Source organism: Neopelma chrysocephalum, unplaced genomic scaffold (assembly GCF_003984885.1).
Source record: "Neopelma chrysocephalum unplaced genomic scaffold, ASM398488v2 Primary Assembly neopelma1_96671, whole genome shotgun sequence".
NCBI classification, from domain to species: domain Eukaryota; kingdom Metazoa; phylum Chordata; class Aves; order Passeriformes; family Pipridae; genus Neopelma; species Neopelma chrysocephalum.
The window spans coordinates 1,244,977-1,266,225 of record NW_020925316.1 but is presented as its reverse complement, the minus strand read 5'-3'; the positions used below and the strand labels follow the sequence as shown (position 1 = coordinate 1,266,225).

The following is a 21,249-nucleotide window of genomic DNA, read 5'->3' as shown; positions in this document are numbered from 1 at the left end:
CCTCTCCTCTCCCCCCCTAAGATCTTTTTGTTGACATCAGTGTAATACTTCAGGTTAATTCAAGTTAACCAGGTATGATGAGGAGCTGGCACATGGAGCTGGAGCCTGGTGCAAGGGTTACTCACCTTCCACTACAACAGTGGCGGGTTTCGAATAGGCTGTTCCCAGACTGTTCTTGGCTACACAACGATACTGTCCTGCATCTTCTCTCTGAACGTTGTGTATCCTTAAGTTCCCTGAATCAAGGACAGCAATGCGAGCAGTCTCCTGCCAGAGGAAGGAGCAATTGAGGTGAGGCCTCTACATGCAGGCTGCACACAAGCAGAACCAAATAACTGTTTACAAACGGCTTATATGCATGAACATTATTTGTGTTGTCCTACAACTGAAGGATTTGGGGCCAGCTCTTCCCTCTCAGCTTTGTTATGACAAACTCACCCATCCCTATTTTTGCAGATTTCTGAATTATAGCTTCAAAAGAGCTCTTATTTATGAGAACACTCACAAGTACTTTCATCAGCATTTGTCCACGCTTAGTGCAATAAGGATATAAAATATAAGATACAGATGTCCAGAGAGATGAGCCCTGGATTTTCCAAATGCTTGCTTTCTAGCAACTAAAAGTTACAAATACTATAACTGATGATAATATTTAACACAATACCTTTAAGAAATAATTACCACTACTTAAAAATCATTCTCTACTCACCTTTACAACTGTTTCTCCTTTGACCCATGAAACAGAAGGTTTTGGATTCCCCATTGTAGTGCATGGAAGAACAGCCTTTAAGCCTTCTATTATTTCCACATTTACAGGTGGTCGGGTTATTTTGGGTCCTAAAATTTCAAAAGTCCAAAATTAAAGTTGAAATGAAGCTAAGAGATACTACAACAAGACAAATTCAGAAATTACATCAAAAATTTTGATCTCTTTCTGTATATTGCTGAAAGGTAGAGCAGTCTTACTTCATCATGAACTGCCCTGGAAAGAAAGAACTTTCTTCAGCACAGCATTAAGTCTCAGTTTATGGATGCAAAAGCAGTTAACTTACATGGGTTATTTGTTTTCCTGAGTGGAGTTTGATGGTCATTTGAATTAAGGCCTGGGCTAAAATCCAAATTCAGATAAGAGTACTTCCAGTATTGAAGAATGTTTGCATTCCAGGTTTTGACATTCTTCACTGTGTAAACACTGTCTTGTATGAAAGTTCAGATCTGGATTGAATTGATTTTGAAACAGTTTTAACCCAGGCTTGCCTCTAGCTCAACAGAAAGGCATGTAAACTCAATTAATATCCCGAACGGAAGGATTTATAACTATGCTAATGAAAAGAAGAAATGATCTTTAAAAAAAAAAGCAATCAAACTCCCTTAAAGTTAATAACGGATAAATTTAAATTTATTTTGCCCAAGGAACCATATGGCCTAGCTTACTCTGAGCAGGGAGTAAAAAAGATTGTCATCTCAGTATTTTGGGAGACCTGACATTTTGACTCCCTTGCGTGATACTGAACCAGCAGAAAAACAAGCTTCAAGAGAGCATCACCTCCTAGCCCCCACCTGCCAGTGACTGGGGTGCTGTAGAGCTCCAGAATTACCAGACCCGGAGGGTCATGCTCATTAGCACAAAAAAATCCTTTCCTACAAACAGATGCTTTAGCCAGACTATACCTCTGCTGCCCTTTAAAGTGTTTGTGTTAGCAGTTGCAGCCATATGAGTTCAGTTTCACCAAGTTCAGAACCTACATTGCCCTTTGCAAGACTAAGTACTTTGCCTTCCATGTAAGACGATGACGTTTACCTCATGGTGCTCCAGACCGTTCCACACTACTACTGAGAGCACCTAAACATCATTTACTTGCTTTTGCCACCATCAGGCAGAAATCTGCTTAGTGAAATTTTACATTTAATATTCACAAGGGATTTATACAATATTGCCATGGAGGTCTAATTTATCAAATTGTGCCTCTTTTATGGAGTTTGCACAAAAGGCATACTTCAAAGTATTGGGATTTATCCCCTGATCCTAGCACAAGTGTGTGTTACTCAAAGTGAATAATAAGCACAGCATTAAGTTAAGATATGACCCATTATGCTGTGTCACTGCCTCAAAGGACTGCACCCAGCCTCACAAGAACATGAGTCTGCCCTGAACACGGATCATCAGGGGCCATACCTGGGGGTCTGCTCAGACTTTCAATTAAATACTCACATGGTGTTGGGAAGAAATTGCATTCTCACTTACGCATTTTCACCTGGAGAGCCCCACAGCTCTGTGCAGCTGCTCCAACCCCGTTATCTGCTGTGCAGCAGTACACCCCATCATCACTGTCCTCCACGCTCAGAATAGTCAGGAGTTGCCCGTTCCTCTGTATGCTGTACCGCGTGTCGAACAGCCTGCAGGGCACAGCACAGATCGTCAGGGCTGGGAGAACAACAAGGGACAGAGAGGGGGAATTGCATTTGAATCTACAGATGACTGACACTACTACAAATGGCAGTAAGCTTTACCTTTTATTTTCAACCTGCAGGGGGAAGGAAAGGTGCTGAAAATGTTGAGTTGGGCTTTAAGATTCACTTAGATTCTCACTAGACCATGCAGCTCCTGACTGCCACTGGTGTAGTGGCAATTCTTCCTCCATCCAAATATCGGTTAAGTAAGTAGGTATCATGTTTTGGTTTCTGACTGGCTAAGGACAGGCATGAGCACAAATAATCTTTTCCAGCTGGGTCCTGTTAGCTGTAATTGTCCCATGCAAAGGAAGGACTGCTTATATAGGAAGTAGAACTGACTGAAGTTGTTTAAAGAAACCTCCTTTGGAATAAAAAGAAAAGCTTTTTTCACTGAACAGATAAAGTTACACAAAGATTTATGCTGTTGGGAAAATAGACACAAACAAAAAAGCATGTATTTTTGTGTCTACCTCCAGGAGCGGTTTTGTCTATTTTTTTGGAAAAAAACCAAACCAACAAGCAAAAAACCAATTTGAAACAAGCAAAGGAATGTGATGAAGCATTCTCAAGGTTAGAGGATTCAAGGAGAGCTATAGTTTTAACAAAGCAGGATTTAACCTGGAGACTTCAGAGAAGACAAGAGAAGCCCTGAAGCTGGAACAATACAGATGTAGGATATTGTAACAAAATATGTAGAGCAAAGACCAGTTCTACATGTGAACATGATGGGGGGGGGGGGGGGGAGGGGGGGGGGGGGGGTGGGGTGGGGGTGAGAGCAAGGGAAAAGCAGAAAGGTGATGAGAAGTCAGAGGATTGAACTCTTGATTTTCATTACAAAACTGCAAAAAGTATAAGAAAAGTTCAGTAAAAAACATTTGCACAGCATTTCATAAACTCCTTTATGTTTGATTTTCACACCGTCATAGACAATTTTTGGAAGCATTTTCATGCACCTGAACTTTGATTCTGATGAACAGTAGCAGAACAGTTCTGACCTAAGGATTGTCTCCCAAGCTATCACAAATATCTGACACCTAAATATGTCCTCTTTTGTTCTTTTACTGTTAGAAATTGTAGTGTAGTCATTGAGTAATCTGAATGTGTCATTTACAGGCACATATTTCCTTTCAACAGCCTTTTGCCTTTCAGTCTTATATCTCTCTCCTCTTTTTCACCATGGGAAGAAAAAGTGCCATGAACTCATCCATAGTGTAAAAGATGTGCTAACTCTATACCCTTCTTTCCCTGAGAAAGGCTTATTGTGGACAGCCCTGTCCTAGGGCTTTTCAGTCAGCACAGGGCACCTGCTGGTCTCCTTGCACAAGTTTTGATGCCAAAAGGAAAGGCACATCCAGAATACTAGTGCTGACAGAAGTCTCTGTCCTGGCCCTATTCCCATCAAAGTTGAAAGTTTACACACTGTTTTGTTTTGAAGGTTAGCCTAGCTGTCTGTTCAGGGTGCTGAGACTTGGCAAGAGAAGAAAATCCTGTAAATAAAATAACTGATATTAATTGCTTGCAATAAGTAGGCCCTTTGAAGTTTGATATATACACAGAGGCACAGAAATATATTTATATGGAGGTTTTTTCAGAGAAAAAAGCCCACCGATTTGATCATTTTCCATTCTGCAAATATTTTCATCTGAGTTCTTAGAAAGTAGCAGAAATATATTCAGTTTATCCCTTTCCCTGTCTTTAGTCTGAGCTTTTGTACCCAGCAGTACTGAATATTAAGACACAGAGCTTCGTGAAAGTGAAATGGTTGCTGATATTAATGTTGTTCCAGAAGCCTTAGTAAAGGAATGAAGCACCTGAGCTCTCTGTCCTTACCAGCAGAGATGTTTTTATCCGTATTTTCCTTTTCGGTCAATGTTGTGGAAAAGGCACTCTATCTCAGAGAGAGAATTGGATGGCTTTTAGAAAGGTATGCTGGGCTTGTGGAAGTGGGGATTGTGGTGTGAAATGGTCTGGTTTTCATGTTATCTTAGAACACATAGAGAGTGACCATTTTAAAGATCTGGGGAGAGAAAGGCATGGCCCTGCATGAATGGCGTCCTCTCCCAGCTTTGATTTTCAGTCATGGTGTCACTGATGGGGAAGGGATTACGAGAAACATGACCTGATTTGGCAATAACATCCATGGAAGTTCAGACCTCCATATTGCAACAAAGCCAGAGTCAGAGGATTAAGCCCAAGGTTTTGCTGAGGTTACAGGCAATGAAAAAACTGATTTCTGAAGGCTAGCATGCGTATGTGTAAGTTTCTGCTTTCTTCCTATTTTAAAATTATCTACCTCCTGCTACCACTGACTTATTTGGAGTTTCCCAAGGCAATGCTTCAAAGGCTCTTTGGATGCTTGACCACAACAGTGAGAATCATGCTTCAGGTGACCATCTGCCTAACATGGACATCTCTTGTAGAGAATCGGCATTAACCAACAAAGGGAGTGCTGTAATTTTCCTTTACAGAGGGAATCACTAACAGCAATCTAGAATAAGAAACATGTGAAGGCATGTGGTAGATGTAATGTGATTTCAGAGCTGGAAGATCAAGTACAATTTACTTTCTAGAAGCCTGTCTATGGCAACAGAGCAAAAGCAATTATAACAACTTCCATAAGACATTTCCAAGACTGCCACCTTTATCTGCATCCTGATGCCTGGTGGTTAATGTTTGAAAGTGTAACAATGAGAAGCCACTTTCCTGGGGTCAGATCCAGAACTAGAAGCAAACAAGAATAGCATAGAATGACCCCTTCCACGCAAAGTTCCCAAGAACATTGAGACAGGCAACAAGTCTTGCAAAGTTTCTTTTCAAAGCATCCTCCCACTTCATAAACTCATAAACTGAGGAACAGAGCAGATTGAACTGTCTAAAGCTAGAAAGAAAATTCTTGCATAGCTTGGAGCAGAAACCAACAGTCTTCAAGCTCAAGTTTGTGAAGTTGCTCTTATCATTCTGTAAGGAACACAGATTCCTATATAATTACAGCTACTCACCCTCTACCCTACCACAGACCTATTTTTATAATTCCAGATATCTCCTTTATCACAAACGAAAGCACTGCCAGTTTTGGCAGGAGATGCTGGAGCGGGTTGGGGCTGCTCCCTACCTGATGGGAATGCTGTTGCGTGTCCACGTAATCTCCGGCTCAGGATACGACTCCACTACACAGACAAACTTGGCCACGTCCTCTACTAGGGCATCCACTGTTTCCAAAGGAGTGGTGATCAAGGGAGCTGTGTGAAGGAAGAGAAAACGAGAAAGCCTTATGGTGTCTCCTGGAGAGAGGCACATAGACTGTCAGACACCTTTGGTGGAGGCAGCCGTCCCTGCAGGGTCACTCAATGGTATTTTGCTTTGTGATGTCTCCACAAGGTGCAAGGCAGAGCAAAACAAGCTCCAACAAGCCCTATGGATCCTATGTTTCTAAACCTCCTCTCCCCCAAGGTTCACAGTACTAGGTGGCATACTGCAAGAACATAGATGAGGCTGCCCCTGTGCCAGGCTGCCCCCCTGGCATTGCGTAGGCTGGAAGTGCAAGGAGCAGCACACCAATTGAAGCCAAGCTGACCTGCCCCCAGAGTGGGCAGAGTGCCTCTTTATTATTGCATAATGCATGAGATTTGGGCTTCTTCGTCATTATTACAGGATTTGTTCCACTCAACTATTTATCTTTTTTTTTTTCTTCAAACATCAAACCTACTATATAGCACTATATTTTTCAAAGCAAGGCTCACGCAGTCATTAGGGTCCTTCAGATTTTTGTCATTACTAGTACATGTTCTCTTTTTCTCACTTTTTCTAGACAAGTAGCACAGGAGTTAGAAGTCTGATAGCTGTGCCCAATGCTTATTATCAGACCTGTTATCATACCTGTTGTGATACTCGAATGCATTTTTAGAAACACTTGCTGTCGCTCCAGTAAAAGACTTGAATCATAGCTGGAAGGGATTAAAGCATAAGCCTAGTGAATCACTTTCCCTGCACAATATGCATTGCAGGCACTGTCTCCAAAGACACTTGAATAACTTTTAATCTATGGCTGCAAGGGACACACACCCATACTTGTTGGACTGGATTTCATTGATTACTGTGCTGACATAAACTAATTTCATACCATATTCCTAAACACCACCTTGAAAATGCATAATGGATGCAGGAGTCTTCTTATTCCTCTCTGACTGTAACAGTATGTGGCATACTGTTTGTCTTTTCACAGGAGAATACCAACTGCTGTTTATCTACTGGCCCTCCTTAGTATACTAAAGTTTAATTCAGGCAAAAAAATAAATTATAACAATTTTACCCCTCCCTCCTAAGAAAAGGGAAAAATAGAAGACACTCAGATTTCAGTGATTGAGAATAATAGAAAATCTACACCTCAATGCTTTTTCAATTTACATGGGAGTCAAAATTAGAATGTCTTTGGAGTTCTGCTGGAATGAAGCTAGAGGAAGAAAGGAACAGCTTCCACTATCAGGTTTATGTAAAAATCTAAACACTTTTGACATTTTATTAGAACAAATCTGCATCAATAATATTTCTATATTTTATAACTTCAAGTTGCATCATTGATTACCAGTAATGACTGTACTTATATAAATCTCAAAACTATAGCTAAGGTAGTACTAAATATTATATTAAAGAAAAATTAATTGATACAAGTCCATGACACACTAATTGTTTAAGATCACTGCTTCAAATTGTATCACTCTTCAATGTATTGGGTCATTTTGGGTTACATTAGATAGAAATAATCTCTCTATTGCACCTCAGATAAATTCTATGCCAGTGAAACCAAATGGAAGATTTCCATAAAGCCTAAGTTTTCCTACTTTGAATGTTGCCTTAGAAGAATAACCCCCACTGATGGCTATCATGACTACTTCAAAAGGGACATTGCTATTTCGTGACAGAGTTTATTGGGTTTTGATGGCATTAACCCTGGAGTTTTGCAATCTAATTTCATATAGTATGTTTTATTGCTGTTGTCCGCATGCCTTGGTCTCTGGAAGGATGCTTCTCTAACCCTGAGAAATGTAAATTTTTACAGTAATGATAATTCAAAGCAACCAGTTTTATAACTGTTGTCTGCATAAGCACAGCCATTCTCACAAGGAATAAAGTTACATTTGTACCAAGAGTCAATATGCATAACTACAGTAACTTATTCTTTTGGGGAAACAAGACCCGTCAGCTTTAATAATGGCCCATCTTCGCGAGCGAAGATTTGGGGAAAGGTCTTTTACCTTTCCAGGCTGCGCAATGGATTTTTTAGGTGAGACACAGCCTGCGCTGAACTGAGCCCACCCTTTAATCCTAAGGTTCATCTGCCGGGGCCAAGCAAGCTTGGACAATGGCAGTGAGGTCCTCAGGACGTAGGTTTGTTTAGAGTGTCCTTCTCATAGATGGATGGCCACACAGGGCTAACGACCTCCATCAGGCCAGGAGACCGGGATTTGAACCCGTGGTCGCAGCAGTGAAAGTCCTGCACGCTAACCACTAGGCCACCAGGGGTCTCACAGCTTTACCTGTTAATAAATTATCTAGAAACAGTTAAATACTTTTATGCTGTGTCTTTAATTCAGTGCATGACAGAATATTGCCTACACCTGGTCTGATCTGGCACCTCCCAAAAGACAGCATACAGCTCTTCGGTCAGAAGTCTATAAGGCTCTTACTTACAGACGATATCGCCCAAACCAACAGCACAATGGTAAAAAGAAAAGGAACTTCTTTACAGCTGTCTCCCCAAATTCTGAATCCTCAAAGAGCAGCCATGACAGCAACAGTGATGTGGTATTTCCTCGTATGCTGTTTTTTACCTTTTGTGATATTAAAATCAAGTGGAGTGAGCAATGATGCCATTTTGTTGTGACACTGCAACGGAGCCCCAAAATGGCTGAGATGGTGCTTGCTTTTGCTTCTAAAAGCCATCCAAACTGCTCAGGTGTTGCTGTCAGTCCATGTTTTCTTCAGAAAGCACTCAAAACTCTCAAAACTTAGGATGCCTACGCTACCAGATTTTAACATGGGAAAATAAAATCTAAACAGTGTACGGACATATCTATCAGCATATAGAAATGAAGCCAATCTTTTTCATGAGTATCCCTTTGGGTTTTCTGACATTTTTAAGGTAACCCTGTGGCTTTAAGTAATATTGAAAATCAATTAACTTATATATGTGTAAATCCACATAGGTGCCCTTTCTCTGGATGTCAGCTGTAGTTTCCCGAGATAGCAAAATGACCCAAGGCTGGTCACGGGACTACGAGAAAGCAAATCCCCTCCCATCCCCAGCCCACCAGAAGCTTTCAGATTGCTTGGCTTTGGATTTGGATTCACACTTTTGAAACCAGACAAGCCAGGCAAACAAAATAATGCAGAAAGCAGAGCCAGTCCCTCCTACAGAATTGCAGACACCTAGAGAAATTGCAGTTCCTCTGGTCAGAAACTACTCAGTTGTGTTTCCAGCTAATGCTGCAGGACCTCTATAGGGCCATTGGACTACAGTCACCTTTCAGCTTCTCTCAGGGAACAAGCCAATTCATCCACCTGATGCGATGTTCTAGAATAGGATATGTGTCTGTTCATTGTTCTGTGACACCAGAAAAAAAAAAGGTATCCTTGTCCTCTTTGTTTTTCTTGCTTCTCGAATCCTGCCTTGCCACAGCATTCAAAAAGACTAGGGTTCACCAACTTATTTTAGTGCCTTAGGAAAATATTAACACTTTTATTTCAAAAGGTTTTTACGAAGGAGATACCTTTTTTTTTCCATTTTGAGAGCAATCTGACTAACAATTATAAAAGCACAGCCCTGCAAGAGCCGCAATGTTTACCTAACACGTGAATAAGATTTTGGTTTTTTTCTTGAAGCTGCAATGTTTCTAGCATGCATTGAATGGCTTTGGACAATCATTGTGCAGCAAAAATTATTGCCCAAAACATTATCAGATGGTGTGTCCAGAAGACCATGGTTGCAACTGGTACCTCAGAGAGTTTCCTAAACAGATTTTTTTTTTCCAGTTCTTTTGCTGGCTAAAAGTGTGTGTGCATATGTCCATATGTGTGTGTGCTCATAAGATAGGAAGAAGGTATAATATCTTCTATATTATATCCTATACAAATAATACATTTGTATTTATATACATACGCTTTGTAAAGACATAATAGCTATTTACTTCTTTTGAAGTTTTATGTACCTATAAGCGTACGCACACATGCCAAACATCACAAGTCTTGGGCTCTGCAGCAACAGGTACTACCAGCCATTAACTCTTCTGAGCTTCCTTTAACATGAGAAATACACATCCCACCCAGGCTGAACCCAAAGATCCCCCTGCCCATGACAACGGACTACGTGCACTTCATAGACAAAGAACCTTCAATTCCAGACATGAGTATCAGAATATTTTCACTGCTATGCTTCTAAAAGCAGTGAAGTGATCGCTAAAAGCAGAGCATTTTTGTCTTTTCTGGGAACGCTACAGCACCACCCACCCTGCCATTACCAGAGACACCCCCCTCTTTGGAAAACCTCTTTCAGCAAGTGACAGAAGAAGAAGACCAGGGCAAAAGCCCCACCAAGCAAACCTTTCAGGAGTGTCTCAGCCAAGCTGAGGGCTGCCAGGGTGAGGACATGTACCAGGGGCACCTTCAGCAAGTCATTCATGTTTGATCCAGAAGGCATCCGGCTCCTTCAGGCAAGGCGTGTGGACCTCCCAGCCGGCTGCATTTCGGAAGCAGTGCTCAAGCAGAGCTTCTCTGTTAGTGACAGAGTGGGGTCTGAGGGATCTAAGTATAATCAGGAATTCTCCCACCCAGTGGTGATGATGGACGTGGCCAGCTGGTGCGTATCCACTTTGGTCAGTGTGAAAGCGTGGGGCTCATGAAACAAGAGAAAGCAAATCCCTTCTGAATTCCTTCTAAGCAAACAGAGAGCAGTACAATGGGCAAATACATTTCCAGGGCAGTACCCTACCCCAGTGCTGCAACGTCAGCAGACCTTCATTCCAGCACCATGTAAGTGCAGTAGCGGAAAAAACGCTTGCCCCTAGATTTTCCTTCAGCTTAGTCACCCTCTTTTCCATTTTTTCTCCTCTCTCTCTCACACACACTCCCTCTTATTATAACCTTTTAAGATTGGCTGCAATATGCCACCTGTTGTCCTGCTGATAGCATTTCTTTTCTTAACATATGCATTTGCTGGAGCGGGAGAGTTTGGCATTGGTGGTTGAAAGTGCCTTTCTTTGCCAAGAAGGTTATCAGTGTTTGAGAACCAGTGCAGCATACTGAAAAAAACAAAGCCTTATTCTGAAAACAGACCCCAGAATAAGTAAATACCCACAGCAGAAGTTAAATTTATAGCATAGGAGAAAAGGACCATTCCATTTCAACAGCAGCAGCAGTCCAGGGGAATTGGGCATGGGTAAAGGCATTACTGTAGGGAAATATGACTGTTGGACATTGATACTAATCTTCGGAAATATCTTATTAACCACGGGGTCTCTGCCTAGGGTGAAAGACTGAAAAGCAGTTCTCATTTTCTAGGAAGATTTAGAGGAGTATTAGAGTCAAGCAGATCCCCTGACTCACTCTGTCTTGCCCCATCCTACACAGTGGTTTACATGTCACATTCTTATTCCAAAATATCAAGTCATTTGTACTGCCTGTTTTTCCAGCACATATGTATTTATACGAATAATGTTTGCAAAGGGGCTTACCACTGTGGAAAGGCTGATGTGGGGGCAACATCTGCATGAGCAGAAGAGAAAACAGTGAATAATCAAGCTGGAAAGAACCTAATTGTTGATGATGCTCATTGAACATGACTCCAAATAGATTTCATCATGTTATCAGCAGAGTGCATGACAGCTTTACACTAAATTACGTGGTTTGAGGAAAGGGAATGCACAGTCAAACATACCACAGTAAAAGGTACTTTGAGATCTAGGTAATTTTTTTTATGTACTGAAATTCTTCATTTCACCCACTTCTTAGCAGTCATTTCTGTGTGAATCCCCATGATTTGGCATGGCTTGATAACGGCAGTGTTACTATGGGGACATGCCATGGCTCTGAAAATGAATAAAGCCCAAAACACTCACAGAAGATGTCAAAGATATTCCAGGAATACTGGAACTAGCAATGACAACAAAGAAAACAAAAGACAACAATGAAACAACAATATTCCTACCAGGCAACAGAGAAATCCTGATTCATGGCTGAACTTACAAATATTTCTTTTGTTCAAGTCCAGATATAATCAATTAATCTGCTCCATAGAAATGCAACTTGGTCTTTTAGGGTAAAATTCTCAAATTTTTCGAGGCTGCCTGTATCTGAGAGGCCAGCAGCTTTGAGGAGGGAAGCAGCAAGGGTGCACTGAGGTTAGTGCATGCAGGGACATGTGGGTGCATGCTTTTCAGGAAAAGACCACACAGTACAGGTTTTCAGGCTCTCTGCTGGCTGGAAGTGGGCTTGGAGCCGTGACATGGGAGCTTGGGATTTGAAGACCACTTGTTTTTTGTGTCTGTACACATCTGCTACCTTAGCAGGTAAGGGTGCGCTCTTTTTCCTGACTTGCCTTCAGCAAGGCACAGACAATCTGGGTGGTTCTTGGAAAGCATTTACCTGCCAGACTTCAGATTGAGGTAAGGCTGACTGTCTGGCAGTTCGCTGGATCCTCTTACTTGCCCTGTGACTGAGTGACATTTGCTTTCTTCCAGTCCTCAGGCACCTCTCCTAGTCACCATGACCATTCAAAGGTTTGGTATGAGGTCCAACAGCACACCCTTTTTTGCTGGCTCCTCCGCCTCTTGTATAAGAAAGTTATCATCAATGCTTTCCAAGTACCTCCTAGATTGTTTGTGCCTTACTGAAGGCAAGTCAGAAAAAGAGCACACCCTTACCTGCTAAGGTAGCAAATCTGTACAGACACAAAAGACAAGTGGTCTTCAAATCCCAAGCTCCCGTGTCATGGCTCCAAGCATACTTCCAGCCAGTAGAGAGCCTAAAAGCATGTACTGTGTGGTCTTTCCCTGAAATGCATGCACCCACATGTCCCTGCATGCATTACTGCTTCCCTCCTCAAAGCTGCTGGCCTCTCAGATACAGGCACCCTCACAAAACATTTGACAGTGAAAACCACTGACCACTTGGGGCTGCACACAGGCCTTCTTACACAGAAATGAATCGAGGTCACATTGCCATAGGGTTGTGGTCACGCCAGTGCTCCCAGTCCACCCCGCCCACTTTGCCAACAGTACCTAAAGGCAGCACAAGCTCCTTTGTATGTCACGAAAGAGCACCTTTGACAATGCATGCCAGCACTAGGGGAGGAGATAAACGTCGTTTTAGCTCTTTTATTACACATTGTAAATCACTTCTTTACAGGGATCCTGAATGGAAGCAGCTGTTACAGTCACTGGCTCCAAGGGGTTTAACCCAACTTGCAACACACATACAGCCAGTAAGGTATCGTTGCTTGTGTCAGAAGAGGGAATGCTGTACTCAGTGTAACATGTAAACGAATAAGCTGTGCTGCTGCTATTCTTTACCCTGCACTTGAGGCTTTTATGTTTAGTGTTTTGGGTTTTTAAATGAAGGAAAGGCTTTTCTCTATAGTCTTTTAGGAAACACAGACCCATCCCAAAGCCCCACTTACTGTGTTTAAATTGGAGGGTTTCAGGCACATTTGGCTTGGCCTCTACCCTCAGCCATCTGGACCAGTCTCTGATCTCCTACTAATATTTCAACACTTACTGAGCTCTGATGTCTGAATCTAAAATGGTCCTCCCTTTTTCTCTTGAGATTTTGTGGCAATTGGGAAACCTAAAGTTTGCATTTATTTCTTGCTATCATCTTGCTGTAAAGTTTCCTGTAATTTTTCAGCCCATAGGATCTGACAGTACTGACTAAGGACAATCTAAGCTGCTGTACTATGTTTTGTGGTGGGGCAAAATTTTGTAGTGTTATGAGATGTAATTACTGTAGTGAAATGGTGTAAATACTGTAATGAACGAGGAAGATCCCTTGTCATGCATCTAGCTAACTCTGCACAGTGTATATAACATAGAGTTGAATATTACATTGAATGAAGTTATTGCATAATATATAGAATTAATTTCTCTGCTGGGAGACCTACCTCCTCTTTCAGCTTGTTGCTCACATTATCCAGTCCCACACCACAACAAGGAGAAAGACCCCACCTTCAGTAATCCTCTCCTCCACGAGAAGATAATGCTGTGACAGTGCTGAGCTGGGCTGAGCCGGAGATGCCCCTGTTTGCCCAAAAATGGATGCCACAGGAAAGTTAAACCGTTTTTCCCAGCCTCTGATTTCAGTTTTTATCTTCTGCTTGCTATCAGAAGAGTGCAACCTGTGGGGTCAGGATGGCTGCTGACACAGAAAACCTGCTCTCCATCACATGGTACCACAACCCAGCAAGTGAGAAACAAGACCTGCATTTAGAAACAGTTATAGCATAGCCCTGGCTTAACCCCCCAGGGAACAGGGGGAAAGAGGGACTTGGTGGGGATTCCCAGGCCATGGGAACTGCATGAAGGAGAACATCTCCCTACAGAATTCCTTCTTGCAGAAAAAAGGAGGTGCTTCAGGACAGCAATGCATTAGGTATTTAATATATCCCATTGATTTTGATCCCAAAATACTGCATCTTGTAAAATCTCACTCCCAATAAGAAGTAAAGTCAACTTCATCTTGATTCAACAGTAATACTGGTGGTTACTGCACAAACACAGTCACTACAAAATAAATTCTGGCTATTTAATAAGAGAACTCCTGTGAGTAATATTTTAATTATTGTCAACACCTCTTTAAAACAACCACAAATAAAACCAAGGAAAAGCACAATGAAATAAATATATGTACAGCGATATCTCGTGTCAGATTGAAAAATGCACAATTTTCGATTTTTGCCTGTCATTATTTGTTGATCTTGTTTGTTGTTTTAGATTGTGGAGTAGCAAAAGCCAAGAAGCAGGAGTTTATAGGCATGCCACAAGCAGCCAACCAATCTGGTTTCAAACATACAGCTTCCAGCACAACTGGTTTCAAGTGAAGGTCTGTGGTCCTGTACATAGTGTAGAAATCAACTGTCCTGAGTGATCATAGAATCACAGTCCTGTAACTACCTTTTCCTTCCATCACTATGGCATCTCTGAAACTCACAGCACCTCTCTGCAGCCAAATGGGATCCAAGAGGTATTACAACATATGGGTGTGATATGAGGAAACACTCAAGTTTCAAAAGTACCTGCACCCATGCAATAGCATGTCTGCCAGTGGAACTGGACACCTGAAATGGAGCTGCCGCATCCTGCCAGCTGATGGCGGATTGCCATGAGTGGTTGCAGGAGGTGTGCAACACCCAAGTCCCAGGGGCATCCTATCCCCTTTCATTTCACTAAACCGTGAGCAGCGTGCTGCAACATGCGAAACAGCTCCACGAGCTTTTTCCAGACAAGATAGCTTTTTTTTCTGTTGCTGTGATAGGAAGAACTTCGCAGCACGTGCACCTGAGGAGTAACTGGTGACATTTTTAGACACTGTACCATATGCTGAAAAGCATTTTGGGGGGCTTCGACTACACTCATTAAAAATGAGGAATTAAATTCTGCTCTGAGTTAACCCCAGGCAACCCCACTGACGTCAATGGAGTGTAACTGAGAGCAGAAGGTTGCCTGTGATCTTTATTTCTTAGAGTTCACCTGCTGCTCATTTGAAGCCATAATCCTTGGTGACATCCCAGTCATTTCTACAGGAGAGAGTCTTGCACTGCAGAGATGTGGTCCCAGTGTGAACTTCACTTAATGAGCAATTCTTGGCTACAGTGTATTGGACCATCCCAATATCTACCTGCTACAGGAGTCACATTGGCTGTTATTTAAAAACTGTTGTGTATTATTTGGAAGCACCACAACTAGCATAGCATGTGTGCGGATGTCTCCTTAATCAAATGGCAGATCTTTATCCAAAAGATGCATTCAACACATTCATTACATTTAAGAGCAAGCACTGCAATAGTGATACGTACCCAGATGACACGAGGCAAGAAATGGGAGGAGAACCAAAGACACAAACCTCAAGGAAATGTCCTTAGCAATGCACAGCTTCCCATGGAAAATGGGCCCCTGCATCAGCTGCAGGGGGACTGCAGACTTCTGCTTTCTGCAAGAACCACAGCAGCATTCTGTGCCCCTGTGAAGCTTTTGCAGCCCTGCAAAAAAGCCTGTGGGGCACTCAGAATGAGAGGAGGGAGCTCAGAAGCCCTTAAGATGTTACAAAAGAGGGATAGGTATGGGATTTTGCATGTGCTTGATGAGCTAGGGAACAAAACTAGACAGTGAGAAGAAAATTCTGCAGGTTCCTCATAACAGGCGGCATTTATGACAGGCATGAGATGTTATGCTCAGACTGGTGACCTGTCACTAGTGGGGTTCTGCAGGGCCCCATCTTGGGCCTTCTGCTCTTCAACATCTTCCTAAATGACTTGGATGCAGGACCAAGTTTGCAGATGATCCAAAAGTAGGAGGAGCTTTTGACTCCCTCGAAGGCAGGGAGGCCCTGCAGAGAGACCTCAACAAATTAGAAGACTGGGCAATCACCAACCATATGAAGTTGAACAAGGGAAAGTGCTGGATTCTGAACCTGGGATGGGCCAAGCCCTGGATGTTTGTACAGAACTGGGCAATGAAACTCTGGAAAATAGTGCCACAGAAGGGACCTGGGGGTCCTGGTCGATGACAAGTTGAATCAGAGTCAGCAGTGCCCTAGCAGCCAGGAGGGACAACTGTGTCCTGGGGGGCATCAGGCAAAGCATCGCCAGTCAGTCAAGGAGGGGATTGTCCCAGTCTGCTCTGCACTGGGGTGGCCTCATCTTGAATATTGTGGCACAATATGAAAAAAGATATATTAAGCTATTGGAGAGTATCCAAAGGAGGGCAATGAAGATGGTGAAGGGCCTTGAGGGGAAGCCATATGAGAAGGAGCTGAGGGCACTTGGTGTGTTCAGCCTGGAGAAGAAGAGACTGAGGGGAGACCTCCTTGCAGTTACAACTTCCTCTTGAGGGGAAAAGGAGAGGCAGGCACTGATCTCTTCTCTGTAGTAAACTTTGACAGGACCCCAGGGAATGGTCTGAAGTTGTGTCAGGGGTGGTTTAGGTTGGATATTGGAAAAAGGTTCTTTAGTCCTTTAACTTCTGTGGACTTGGGCTGATGGCCCTGTCCCTGCCTGTTGTTCATGTAGCACCATTAAACATGTTTGAAATAAGGGCAATTTGCATAGTTTGTAGGCCTGCCCCTACAGCCCAAATGTTTGGCCAGCATGATGTCCTTCTGTCATTTAATGCAATGTGAGTAATTAATTAATTGTTATTAATCAATTAATTAATTAATTAATTGTGCTTCAGCTGGTCAGAAGATAATAAAGACAGGGGTCAATGGTTTGCACCTAAGCTGAAATTGCCTCCTAGTCAACTAAACCAAAACACTTGCACTCGAATATCGTACAGGTCAGAAGCTACCCTGGATAACTCTGCAAGTAGCTGACACTCAGAAGGTAGGCTTAGAGCCCTTTCTAAGAGCCAAGGACCTGCCAAGGAGCAGTGACTTCTCCAATACACACCTGCCCTGCCTGACATGCTGTTCCCAGAGGACGGGTAGAGGGAAACATTTGCCCAGGTGAGGCTCCTTTCTCCCCTCTACCTCCTTCATTGCAACCCAGATGGAGAGGGGGTTTCTGGTCACTTCTTCAGCACATTTCCACTTTGGACCTTCTTTCCCCACCAGTGGCAGATTTGCTATGGGCAGGTGGTCATTGGGGAGAAGTTAGTCTTAGGGACACCTATATGAGTTCAGAAGTTCCGCAGGAGTAGTAAGATACTTAAGCATCCTTGTAGTGGTGGCCAAGATTTTACCCTGTCCTAGAAATCACTTGGCAAACAGCACCGAGGTTTGGTCCCCAAAATAGTTTACAACTCGATCAGTCAGTTCTTCCAATCAGTGCTTCCATGGAAAGCTTTTGTTTGGACCATTTTCATAATATTCACCTTTCTTCTGTAAGTAGCAGTAGCAACTCTGGAGCATCCAGCCAAATAAAAAATTCACTGGGTCAAATTCATCTCCTCTGACCACTGCAGCAGGCATGTAGCACAGCTGGAATTCCCCCTCCCCAACACCATGTTTAATGCACTGCAGCTGCTGAGCAGTGCCTGACGGCACGTCTGGAGGAAGCAGGGTCTTTCCCATGGCAAGATCCTTCTGTGGTTGCAGACTAGGTTCTGCCAAACTGCAGAGCCATCCATGCTGCTTGGACAGGCCACACAGCTCCACAGAGTGCAATCATCTGTGCCCTGGGGCCCTCTCTGCCCCACAGCAAGGGATGGATCATCACATTCCAAATCCATGACTCTTCCCTGGCCACTTGGGGACATGGGAGATGCCAATGAGGTATGCACAAAGACCCACTGCTCTCTTCGTAGGGCCTCAAAATCCCATTTTCACTGACATCAGGGGCCCAATTCCTACCTGGCTGATAAGAAAGTTGAAGATGGAAGACAAAAAAAGCAAAATGGACATGAATTTCAACAAAATGCCTGCCAACTTCCAACAGTGTAAACTGCTATCATTCCCTTGACAATAGTGGAGCTATGCCAGTTTGCCCTTGCTTGAGAACTTTATATATTTGATTAACATCACCGAGACTTCAGCTTTTTTCTTATCTGTGCATCAGAGTTTCCCTATGCAGTTGTTATTCTCTGTGAACACTCTGCTCTCCTATGCCCTAACTCCAGCTGAAAAAGAAGTGGTTTAGCCCTTGAATACATTTTAAATCAAATCTCTGTGAAGACTTGTGCCACACAGACTGTGTAGACTCTAAATTAAAACTTCAATGGATGTATCTTCCTACTTTAAACCAAATCAGGCCAGGAGCCAGATTTTGCATTTTGAATATGAAGTTTCTGTTAAAAGTCTGAATCTTTTGTAATGTGCCATGCGTAAAGCAAAACGCAGTTTCTTTTCACCAGGCCTAGAAGAAGTGAGAAGGCTCTATAATAGCAACCACCACCACTAGTCTACATCTGTACTATGGATCCACATGAGGTGGACAGCCTTCCAATAGCCTGCTGGCAAGGGCCCATTCTAAAATGCAAGCCACCCCAGAGAATTGTTTTAACATGGCCCAAAAGTGTGCCAAATAAGCCACTCAGTAATATGGACCTGGAGCTTCTAGCACTGGGAGCATGTCCTGCTGTGCAATCTACAGGTATATATGGAGCTACAACGTCCCAAAGTCAGGGACCCCCTTTTAGTGCAGCAAGGAGAGGTTAGAATTTTAGTCCAGACCAAAAAAATGTCTTTGGGATATCTGAGTGTTAGGCTTTTCTTCAGTTTACATGGACCCCAGAGCTGTTCTCCCCATTCATGCCAGTGTGCTTTTCACACCAGCAGGAGTACCCAGGACAGCCCTTCACAAACAACAGTCACTTTCCTTTCCACACCCAGCGGAGTTGGGCACTTATTAGGCAATTATGTACAGCTCTCTGTAGAGATCATAGCCCTAGCTCCAGGGGCTGTTGTCACCAGTGCCAGATGGGGATGCTGGTGCCATCCAGTATGCTTGTCCCAGTAAACTCCTCTCAAACACTGCTGCCTATCACCGTTAGCTCAGAGGTATAGGACAATAACGCACCCACACTTTGGTGGAGGCATTGTCTTCTTCCCACTCAGTTCTCTCCTTTTCCTCCTATGAGCAAGGAAAGCATTGCACCATCATGTAAGAGGCAACATCACTCACTAGCATTGTCAGGGGTCACACAACATGGGATGCATTTCTTCCAGAAGTTCCCTGGGTGGGAGGAAAGCATGCTACTGGGTAATGCACTATTTCATCTCCCTAGATACTGGGCCAGAAAAAGGAGGAATCACTCATACCTGTAAAGCCACAAAAGCACACAGGAAGGTTGCACAGAGAGTCAAGGTGCATATATGGGTGCATTACAGCAGCGACCAGTTTGGTCTATGGATTTTTGTTTTCTGTTTTTTTTTTTTTAATATGCATGATTTTGAAACTGTAAATGTGTGGTAGCACATTTGTTAAGGCACTTCCAATGACAGATGCATGACAGAGGCTCCTGGGGGCTTGCTTCTGGCATGTCAGAAATGCATTCCAGAGCTACATTGTTCAAAACATTCAGAGAAACAAAAATCCCTGAATTAGGCAATTCTGTCAGGCTGAGGAAAGCTGAAAAGCTGAAAAATATATTTTTGAGAATACACTAGTGTCCCTCAGGCATTCAAAAATCATGAGTCAGGCCTTAAAAAAAATCATAGTTGGCTTAAACATAATAGTTTGGGGGGGGTTAGTAACCTTGTGTTGTCTGCACTGTTAATGGTCACATTTTAAAATTCTTCTGGAAAAAATGGAAATTGAACTGTATTTTGTAAAAAAAGCAGAGATTCTTACATAACCTAACAGCCCTAGGGGCTGAGGCATTAAACAGAACACCAGATAATGTGATAAAATCCCAACGGTTGGAAATGCTGGAGCTAAACTAACTTGTGTAGCCCTGCCATAGGTTTGGGAGGTGGTTCGAGAACCCACATCCACAGGAGTAGTATTCTCTGGTGGAGTCATTCACAGACATAATTTTTCCAGGCTGCAGTTTTTCGATGGCGGCTGTCAGAAATTACGCGATAGTTCTGTTTCAGTCAATGGAAAAAATCTCTCTGAATAGGAAAAAAGAGAAGCCCCTGAGGAACACACTTATGCAGTGACAAATGAACTAGCAGAACAAAGAATGGCATTTCAAAGGACCTTCTGAGGTTTTAGGGGCTTTACTTAGGGAGAATGTCTCCCATTGTATTTGAATAAATGCACCGTATTCCTCTAAAACTTGTCCCCTGTGTATCTCATTGTGGTGACATTTATGTGTAGCATTAGGTTTGGCTAAAATACATTTATTTATTGCTAACAACTTGATTTTTAAAGGGGCATAAAGTTTGGTTCAAAAGCCAGAAAAAATCTCAGCTTCTGACACTTTTATAACTCACAGAATCAGAATCACAGAATCACAGAATAACCTGAGCTGGAAGGGACTCACAAGGATCATCGAGTCCAATTCTTAGCCCTGCACAGGACCATCCCAAAGAGTCACATCATGTGCCCAAGAGTATCGTCCAAACACTTCTTGAACTCTGTCAGGCTTGGTGCTGTGACCACTGCCCTGGGGAGCCTCTTCCAGTGCCTAATCACCCTCTGTGGGAAGAACCTCTTTCTAATATCCAACGTAAACCTCCCCTAACACAACTTCAGACCATTCCCTGGGGTCCTGTCAAAGTTTACTACAGAGAAGAGATCAGTGCCTGCCTCTCCTCTTCCCCTCAAGAGGAAGTTGTAACTGCAAGGAGGTCTCCTCTGCCTCCTCCAGGCTGAACACACCAAGTGTCCTCAGCCACTCCTCATATGGCTTCCTCTCAAGGCCCTTCACCATCTTCATTGCCCTCCTTTGGACACTCTAATAGCTTAATATCTTTCTTATGTTGTGGCACCCAAAACTGCACACAATATTCAAGGTGAGGCCACCCCAGTGCAGAGTAGATCAGGACAATCCCCTCCCTTGACCAGCTGGCGATGCTGTGCCTGATGCTCCCAGGGTATGGTTGGCCCTCCTGGCTGCCAGGGCACTGCTGACTCTGACTCAACTTGTCATCAGCCAGGACCCCCAGGTCCCTTTCCATGGAGTTGCTTTCCAGCATCTCATTCCCCAG

General features: G+C 43.1%; 1 protein-coding gene across 1 annotated transcript in view; it reads right to left on the bottom strand.

Annotated features, from left to right (window-relative positions):
• The window catches only part of MUSK (muscle associated receptor tyrosine kinase), a 53,929-nt gene extending 43,782 nt beyond the window's left edge, over positions 1 to 10,147 (bottom strand). Inside the window, exons 1-5 of the mRNA XM_027709036.1 lie at positions 10,051 to 10,147; positions 5,567 to 5,693; positions 2,246 to 2,397; positions 710 to 837; positions 126 to 267 (exon numbers count right to left, since the gene is read on the bottom strand). Coding sequence (XP_027564837.1) covers positions 126 to 267; positions 710 to 837; positions 2,246 to 2,397; positions 5,567 to 5,693; positions 10,051 to 10,147 — 646 coding nt within the window. The remainder of the gene's footprint in view (positions 1 to 125; positions 268 to 709; positions 838 to 2,245; positions 2,398 to 5,566; positions 5,694 to 10,050) is intronic.
• Between the last annotated feature and the right edge of the window lie 11,102 nt (positions 10,148 to 21,249).